Source organism: Chrysochloris asiatica, unplaced genomic scaffold (genome assembly GCF_000296735.1).
Source record: "Chrysochloris asiatica unplaced genomic scaffold, ChrAsi1.0 scaffold00123, whole genome shotgun sequence".
Classification (NCBI taxonomy): Eukaryota; Metazoa; Chordata; class Mammalia; order Afrosoricida; family Chrysochloridae; genus Chrysochloris; species Chrysochloris asiatica.
Genome location: NW_006408641.1, coordinates 8,294,038 through 8,304,094, shown reverse-complemented (window position 1 = coordinate 8,304,094; position 10,057 = coordinate 8,294,038). Strand labels below are relative to the sequence as shown.

At 40.1% G+C, this 10,057-nt stretch overlaps 1 protein-coding gene across 1 annotated transcript in view; it reads right to left on the bottom strand.

Moving 5' to 3' along the window:
• EPB41L5 (erythrocyte membrane protein band 4.1 like 5) overlaps positions 1–10,057 on the bottom strand; it is a 169,130-nt gene that overhangs the window by 1,587 nt on the left and 157,486 nt on the right. Inside the window, exons 22-23 of the mRNA XM_006868729.1 lie at positions 2,427–2,468; positions 1,960–2,090 (exon numbers count right to left, since the gene is read on the bottom strand). Of these exons, the coding sequence (XP_006868791.1) occupies positions 1,960–2,090; positions 2,427–2,468 (173 nt within the window). The remainder of the gene's footprint in view (positions 1–1,959; positions 2,091–2,426; positions 2,469–10,057) is intronic.

Sequence of the window (10,057 nt, the reverse complement as noted above, 5' to 3'; positions counted from 1 at the left end):
CCATCAATGATGCCACCTGGCCAATCCATCTCGTTAGGGGTCTTCCTCTTTTTCTCTGACCCTCCACCTTACCCAGCATGACATCCTTCTCCGGCGACTGTTTCCTCCGGAGATTAACAACCTGCAATATGTAGACGATACAACACTGCTTGCTTTTATGTTCATTATCAAGTATTTTAAGTCTTCATTGCTTTCAATGAGGACTTAAAATACTGATGAAGATAAGCAGCCTTCAGTGTGGATTACAACCCAATGTAAAGAAAACAAAAATTCTCACAACTGGACCAATAAATAGTATCATGATTAATTGAGAAAAGATTAAAATTGTTAAAGGTATTATTTTGCTTGGTTCCACAAACAATGCTCATGGAAGCAGCAGTTAAGAAACCAAACCATGTACTGCATTAGATAAATCTGCTGCAAAAGACCTCTTCAAAGTGTTCAAGAGCAAAGATGTCAGTTTGAGAGCTAAGGTGTGTCTGACCCAAGTCATGGTATTTTTCAATTGCCTCATATGCGTATGAAAGTTGGACAATGAATAAGGAAGACCACAGAAAAATCAATGCATTTGAGCTATGGTGTTGAAGAAGAGTATTAAAAGTATCATGGACTGCCAGACGAACAAATAAATCTGTGTTGGAAGCAAAGTACACTCAGAATGTTCCTTAGAATCAAGGGTGGCGAGACTTCCTCTTTCTTACTTTGGACATGTTGTTAGGAGGGACCAGTCCCTGGAGAAAGAAAGGGTTAGTGAAAAAGAGAAAGACCCCCAATGAGATGGATCGACACAGTGGAAATAAAAATGGGCTCAAACATAGTACCAGTTGTGAGGATGGCATGGGACAGGGCAGTGTTTCAATTCTGTTGTGCGTAGAGTTGCTGTGAATCATAAAAACAACAAGGATTAAGGTGGGATAAAGGGTATACCCTTGTTAGTCCTGGTGTGGCACTGTAAGATAAGCACTGGACTGCAGGGGTGGGTTTGAACTGCAAGGTCAGAGGTTGGAACTCTCCAGCTGTTTGTTGGAAACCCCATACAAGGTCACTAAGAGTCAGAATTGACTCGATAGCACTTAAAAACAACAAGGCTATACCCATGTTACTAGAGGGTCTGACCAGTCACCATCATTAGTTACCTTGGGGGTATAGTCTGTATAATAGACACAAGAAGGCGTTAGCAAAGCGCACTCTCTTGCTCTGGATCCTGTCCTTGGCTCATCTCTGTCTGACCTCCAGTTACTGAAGCTTGTTCCTTCTGCCTGTCCTGCTTCACAAGCTCCTGCAGCCTAATGAATCCGCAGCCTGCCATTTGGCTTGCCGATTTGGGTTCCTCAGCCTGGCATCCACAGGGTGAGAAGAATCCTGAACTATGGATTTGGGACTAGTCAGTCTTCCAACTACATGACCCGTTGTCCTGACAGTTTGGGAGTTCTGTGAGACAGTGAAGGAAACTGCAAAACCCGGGGACATGAGGAGATAAGTGGGGGGTGATCAGGGATTACACAGTGGTATGGCAGCTTGAAAACATCAGACATCTGGGATGAGGTTTTTAACTTCCACCTCATAGGATCAACCTCATGCTAATTCTCCTGAAAGAAATTCTTCTTGCACACCGACTCTTCACCTACGTTAATGGGCACCACCATTCATCACTACTATCTAGACAAGTGACGCTTACTAACAACAGTAATGCTTGAAGAAAAGATATAAATTAATTTAAAAAGAAATAATACATTTTTAAAAGATAATATAGCAAGGATAACTTTGTAAAGAAACCTTGAGGTCCATTTCATAGCTTGGTACGAAATTGCTCCTGACAAGAAAAAAATACATTAAATAACAAACAGAAAATATCTATCTAATTTCAATGAAGTTCAACTACAGATGAACTGATATTGTTGCTTATGTATATAATTTTTTATGTTTAACCTCCTCATAGGTGCCTAAGAATTTCCTCACCTGGTCACAGCATCCACTAAGAATGGTGCTGGGGGAGAGATCAATGAGATTGCTTCTTTATTATCATACCCCTCATTCTGAGCCAAGGCCATCCCATCTCCTACAAGTCCATTAGACACGACACCACTCTGCTGTAAGAAATACACAACATGTCTTAACATAGAGGCAACAAACAATGTCTACTCAACACTTCAGCTCCCAGCCAGCTTCACTAGGAATTATGGTAATAAAGAAAATGGTTTTGGACATCTTATTTTTCCTTTATCATCCGCAACCTCAGATTTTTTTTGGAGGGGCAAGTTTTTACAGCCAGAAATGTTAAGTCACTAGGGTGAAACCATTAAACTCAGCTACAGAGATCTATAACAACTCTTCTGTTTTTAAGGAAGAATAAAAAACTGATGGTCAGCTTCAGACTCATTTTGAAAGGGTAACCGAAAGAAAAATTATATTTATCGTGAACTTACTGGCACAATCCAACGGGGTGTGATCATGGATGCTGCAGATACCTAAAAAAATTCATGTATTTATTTTAGAGAGACTGGTTTATTGTCATAATTATATTCACAATGTCTTCTACTATCATGAAATACATGGTGAGTGCAAATTCAAATCCTACTTTTCTATCACCAACTGAGTAGAAAAGTAAAAATAAATTTGTTAACAATTGTATTTCCCTGTGTTCCCCATCCATTTTGATGACACTAGCAGCACATGTGCTACTACTTCTACTGATCCTACCCACCTGGAGCAAGTTTGCTGTTGTTAAGTGTTGTCAAGTTGGTTCTGACCCATAATGACCCTGTATAGGGTTTCTGAGGAGTCACTGGTGAGCTTGAACCACTGACTTTGTAGTTCAAACCAACTTTGCAGTCCAGCGCATTAACCCACAGCGCCACACCAGGGCACCAGAACTAGGTTAGACCTCAAGTAAAATGGCTCAGTCCTCCCAACCTCCCAGTCTGCCCAAGCCCTCAGATGCCAGTCATAAGCCTCCCTCACTTCTAACCTGCTGACTTATGACTAAGTGGAGGTTCAATAACTCACTACAACCCACAGAAAGCAACTTTATTATAGGAGAAAGGATAGCAATGAAGAAATGCACAAGGTTCTCAATGAGAACATTCACTTTTCTCCGAGAGGGACACCCTACGCTCCCACAGTCATCAGTGTCGTTCACCAGCCAGGAAACCCATGCAGCTTCTGTGTCCAGAGATTTTCTTGGAGGCCTCCTCACTATGTGGGAAGTTATTGAAATCTTGCTCTCTCCCCAAGTCCTGTTGTTGCTGTTAGATGCCATCGAGTCGGTTCCAACTCACAACCACCTTATACACAACAGAACAAAACACTGTCCGATCCTGCACCAACCTCACAATTGTAGATAAGCTGGAGCCTATTGCTGCTGCCACTATGCCAATTTATCTATTTTTTTTTCTGACCCTCCACTTAATCTAGCGTGATGTTCTTCTCCAGGGACTGGTCTCTCTGGATATGTCCAAAGTATGAGACACAAAGCGTTGCCACCACGGAATCTATCTGTTTGTTCATCTAGCATTCCATGCACATTCAGTATTCTTCTCCAACACCATACCTCAAGTGTATCAATTCTCCTACTGTCTTTCATGTTCATTGCCCAACTTTCACATGCATATGAGACTATTCCAAATAACATGGCTTTTGGTCAGATGCACCTTAGTCCTCAAACTGACATCTATGATATTAAACACTCTAAATAGGTCTTGTGCCACAGATTTGCCTAATATATCGTTTGATTTCTTGACTGCTGCTTTCATGAGTGTTGATGGTTGTTCCAAGCAATATGAAGTCCTTGACAGCTTCAATCTTTTCTTCATTAATCTTGATGTTATTTATTAGTCCAGTGAGAATTTTCTGTTTTCTTTACATTGAAGCACAACCCATATTGAAGGCTGTGGTCTCTGATCTTCATCAGTTAAGTATTTTAAGTCCTCTTCTCTTATAGCAAGCAAGGTTGTATCATCTGCATATTGCAGGTTGTTAATGAGTCTTCCCCCAATCTTAATGCCATGTTCTTTTTCACATAATCTGGCTTCTCAGATTATTTGCTTAGTGTACAGAATGAGTAAGAATGGTGAAAATACAACCCTAGCACACATCTTCCCTAATTTTAAACCATTTAGTGCCCCCTTGTTCTATTCGAACAACTGTCTATTGGTCTATGGACAGGTTCCTCAAGCACAAATATTCCAGAATACTAACTCTCTATAATGTTGTCCAAAGCATGTCATGATCTACACAGTCGAAAGCCTTTGTAAGATAAAAAATACTTGACTCTGACTTATCGAGCTCCCTTTGAAATTTTCTATTCAGCTCTTTTACTTCCTCATTTCTTCCATTCACTTTAACATCTCTCTACTGGATGAGAAAAGATGAAACTTTTCAGTGTCTTCTGACATCCATTTTGGTCTTTTCCTTCTTTCTTTTCTTAATGGCCTTTTGCTTTCTTCCTGTATGATGTTCTTGATGTCATCCCACAACTCTATTGGTCTTCTGTCATTAGGGTCCAATGCATCAAATGTAATGCATCTGTTCTTAAAATAATCTCTAAATTCAGGTGGGATATGTTCAAGGTCATATTTGACTCTGTGGACTTGTTTTAATTTTCTTCAGCCTGAACATACATAAGAGAAATTGATGGTCTGCTCCACAGTCTGCCCCTGGCCTGGTTTTGGATGATGATATGGGGCTTTTCCACCATTTCTTCCCACAGATGTAGTCAATTTTATTTCTGTGTATGCCGTCTGGTGAGGTCCATGTGTTTAGTTGTCTTTTATGTTGTTTAAAAAGGTATTTGCAATGAACAAGTCATTGGTTTTTCAAAATTCTATCATGTGATCTTCAACATCATTTCTATCACTGAGGCCTATTTTCCAACTACTGATCCTTTCCTCTTTGTTTCCAACCATTGCATTTCAATCACCAGTAATTATCAATACATCTGGATTGCATATTTGATCAGTTTCAGACTGAAGAAGTTGTTAGAATTCTTCGATTTCATTATCACTGGCTTTAGTGGTTGGTGCATAAATTTGAATAATGGTGGGATTAACTGGTCTTCCTTGTTGCTGCTGTTATGTGCCATTGAGAAGGTCCTGACTTATAGTAACCCTAGATAAGATTTCCAAGGCTTTAGAATTTCAAAGGAGCAGAAAGTCTCATCTTTCTCTCAAGGATCAGCTGGCAGGCTGGAACTGTGGACTGTGTGGTTCACAGTCCAGTGTTTATCGTATGGAGTCACTGCACTCCAGGTATTCCTTGTAGGCATATTGATATTATCCTATCACAGAAAGAATTACATTTCAAGATTGTTATTGAAATGTTCTTTTTGATGATGACTGTGATGTGATTCCTCTTTGACTTGTCATTCCAGCACAGTAAACCACATGATCATCAGATTCAAAATGCCCAACACTAGTCTTTTTTGTTCACTAAAGCCCTTGTTTTTGTTGAAGTGCCATCGAATCGGGTCTGACTCATAGTGACCTGTATAGCGTTTCTGAAGCGTAGCTGATGGGTGTGAACTGCTGACCTATGGTTCACATTCCAGGACTGATCCACAGCACCACACAAGAAGTCTAGGATATCGATATTTATGTGTTCCATTTTACTTTCGACAACTTTGAATTTTCCTAGATTCATACTTCATACATCCCACCTTCTGTTTATTAATGGATGTCTGCAGCTATTTCTCATTTTGAGATGAGCCCCATTAGCAAATGAAGGTCCTGAAGGCTTTACTCCATTCTACTTTGAGGACCCAGTCATATTTTGAGCACCTTCCAACCTGAGGAGCTCACCCTTTTACACTCGATCTGACAATACTCTGTTGCTATGCATCATGTTTCAATATTCAACATTCTGTTGATATTTGACAGTGTTCTCCTGGTATTCATGAAGTTTTCAGTGGCTAAACATTCAGAAGTAATTTGCCTCTCCTTTCTAGTCTGTCTTATGTTTGGAAGCTCAGCTAAACCTATCCACATGGGTGATCCTACTGGTATTTAAAATATCATTGGCATAGCTTCCAGCATCCCAGCAACACTCAAACTACCACATTACAACAAACTGACAGAAGAGTGGTTGTCCCCAGCCCTAGATCAGCTGATTTCACTCAGTTGTCTTTCTGACCTGTCCAGTCCCTATCTGAGTCACCTAATTAGCATAATAAACTCTCAGGTGTGGTCTAGAGGCCTAATCAAATATACTTAATTACTGGGGGATTTTCAAGGACTTAAAGGAGCTCTCATGATGCTGTATAGTAAGCACTGGACTGCTAACCAAACGGTCCATTCTGACTCATCGCGACCCTACATAAGGTTTATACAACTAAATCTTTACAGGAGCAGACAACCTCATCTTTGTCTCACTGAGGGGCTGGTAGGAGCATTAGTGCAACCATTCTGCAGATTGAGAATATGAGACGGATAGCATTTCTGTCTAGTTATGAGAAGATGTAATTAACATTGCCTGAAAGAATGCCTACACTTCCACTCTGTCATCATCTCCTCAATGTATGTTTGAGCTCATTTATGTTGGCATGTTACTGATTGTAGTAATTGCCTGATTCTGCCTGCAGTCTAATCCCTGTCTGAGAAACTCATAAGTGACCATCTGGACAAGCAGATGCCAAGATGATTAATCACAGCCTTCTCTAAAATTTTTATTGGGGTCTTGTGACTCCCTCGTGATTTAGTATGAATTTGAGAATTAAAGCCCACTTGCATGTACTATGTAATTAGCATCGTGGAGAAGTGGTTTAAATACTGCTTGTACCCAAGTGTCACGTGAATGCCAATTACACCAGCCTGCTTGCTGTGGGGTGTTCCACTAGTGGACTTTCTGTTAAAGGCTTCTCTCTTTGTCTGCTTCACCTGGAGTGGCTATTGATTGGGTCCAATCACTCCAGGGCATAAGACCCAAGATTTGGAAGTAACACTGGGAGGTTTGAAATGTAGACCCTGTTGTTAGCAGTCCAGTGCTTACTCTACAGTGCCACCAGGACTCCTCAAACTGTCAGTGATAGATTAATATCCATACACCTGCAAGGAAGAACAATTAATAGGGCTATTATTCAATTGTACACACCAACCACTAATTCCACAAAGATGAGGAAATGAAAATTATTTTTATAATCTTCTGCAGTCTGAAATTAAGACACACTGATGTTGTTAAGTGCCGCTGAGTGGATTCTGACCCATAGCGAACCTGCATAAAGTTTCCAAGGAGCAGCTGGTAAGCTTGAACCACTGGCCTTGCAGTTCAAATGACTTTGCAGTCTAATGCACTAGCCCACAGTGCCACACCAGGACTCCCAAGATACACTGATAATTACTGGTAATTGTAATGTGGAAGCTGGAAATGAAGAAGGATCAGTAATTTGAAAACATGGCCTTGGTGATAGAAATTATGCCAGATATCACATGATAGAATTTTGGATAACCAATGACTTATTCATTACAAACACCTTTTTTTCAACAACATAAACAGTGACTATATTTATGACCCTCGCTAGCTGGAATATACAGAAAACAAATCAACTACATCTGTAAAAGGGGTGATGAAGAGCTCAATATTATCAGTCAGAAAAAGGCCAGGGGCTGACTATGGAACAGACTATCAACTGATCACTTGTAAGTTCCATCTGAAGTTGAAAAAGTATTATAATAAGATGTGCATAGATCTGGAGTTTAGAAACCAAAAAGGAAAACTGCATTTTTTTTCTGAAGCTGAAAGAACTGAAGCAAAAATTCAAGCCTCGAGTTACGACAATGAAGGACTCTGTGAACAAAATAACCAATGATACAGAAAGCATAAAAAAAGATGGAAGATGAACAGGTTAACATTCAACCATTTTAGGAGGGAACATATGATTAAGAACCAATGGTGTTGAAGGAAGAAGCACTGATGTCACTGGTAAAAAACAGAGCTCCAGGAATTGACAGAATACTAACTGAGATGTTGCAATAAAAGGATGCAATGCTGGAAGAGCTCAGTCATCTATGCTAATAAATTTGGAAGACAACCTAGTGAACCAACTGGAAGAGATTAATATTTTTGTCCATTCCAAAGAAAGGCTACCCAACAGAATGTGTAAATCATTGAATGATATCATTAAAATCACATGCAAGTAAAATTTTCCTGAAGATAATTCATAAATGGTTGCAGCAGAAGTTGAATTCAAAAGAGGATGTGGAAGGAGGAATATCATTATTGACATTAAATGGACCTTGGTTGAAAGCAGAGAATATGTTTACTTGTGTTTCATTGACTATGTAAGCACATTTGACTGTGTGGACTATACCACATTATTGCAAAGAATGGGAATTCCAGAATTCTGAACTGTGTTCACGTGGAACCTACATAAAGACCAAGAGGCAGTCATTCAAATAGCATAAAGGATTATGTGGTTTAAAATGAGGATATGTGAGAGGAAGGGTTGCATCTTTCACCATACTTATTTTATTCCTATGCGGAGCCAACAGTAAAAACAGTAAGTCCAAGAAGTTGAACTATATGAAGAAGAAAGTGTCTTCAGGATTGATGGAAGACTCATTAACCACCTGAGATATGTATGTGACACAACCTTGCTTGCTCAAAGTGAAGAACTAAGACTATAGCCTTTAGTATGGATTACATCTCCGCATAAAGAAAACAAAAATCCTCTTAACTGGACCAGTAAGCAACATCGTGATAAATGGAGAAATACTGATGTTTGTCAAGGATTTCTTTTTACCTGGTTCACAAGCAATAGCCATGGAAGTAGCAGTCAAGAAATCAAATAACATATTGCATTTTGGGTAAAGACCTAAGCTGCCAAGTAATAAAAAGCAAAGATGTCATTTTGAGGACCTGATTCACATTATGGTACTTTTAGTCACTTCATATGCATGCAGAAGTTAGACACTGGATAAAGAAGACTAAAGAAGAATTGATGTATTTGATTAACGGTTTTGACAAAGAATATTGAATACACCATGAACCAGAAGAACGAAAAAACCTGTCTTAGAAGAAGTACAGTCAAAACACTTCGATGAAGGGATGACGGTGAGACTCTGTCCGCCACATGCTATCAGGAGGGACCAGTTCCTGGAGTAGAACATTAAGGCTGGAAAATTAGAGGGCCAGTGCAAAAGAGGAAGGCCCTCAACAAGAGTAATTGGTGTAGTGGCTGCAACAATGGACTCAAACACAGGCATGAAGTGAGGATGGCACAGGTCCAGGCTGTGTTTTGGTCTTTCTGTATATAAGGCTTTAAGTTGGAACCAGATCGACTATATGAAATAAGAACATTCTCTCCCCACTGAAAGAGTAGACATGGAATAGGTGCCTAAGTTTTCCAACTCCAGGTTTTAAGCCATATTGTATCAATCCTAGAAGTCTTTATTATTATTGCCACTTTCCTTTTTATATTCTACTTATAAAGTATTCTGGACTGTTGTTAAGTGCCATCGAGCCGGTTCTGACCCATAGCGACCCCATAGAGGGTTTCCGAGGAATGACTGGTGAGTTTGAAATGCTGACCCTGTGGTCCAGTGCAGCATCCTGCAGCAGCACATCAGGACTCCTGTTCTGCACTAGAGATTAATTCTTGTCCTTTGGTGAAGTACCCTTGTTTATTGATCTAAACTGGTGGTTTAAGAACAGTAACTCCAGACTACATCTGTACCACCTGGGAACCTATCAGAAATGCAGCCCAGAGTTGCCCAATCAGAATCTCTGTGATGGGTCCAACAATCTGTGTTTTAATACACCCGTGTCTTTGTGTGGTGTGGTAGGATAAGCATTGGACTGCTAACCACAAGGTCAGTAGTTCAAGCCTACCAGTCACTCTATGGAAACCCTATTCAGGGTTGCTATGAGTCAGAATCAACTGGACAGCACTTAAGAAGAACAACATTCCAGGTAAGTAGTCCTGGTGTAGTGCTGTAGGATAAGCAAAGGACTGCTAACCGCAAGGTTGGCAATTTAAACCTACCAGTGGCTCCTTGAAAACCCCACACATGGTGGCTATGAGTCGGAACCGATTCAGTAGCACATAACAACATTCTAGGCGACTCTT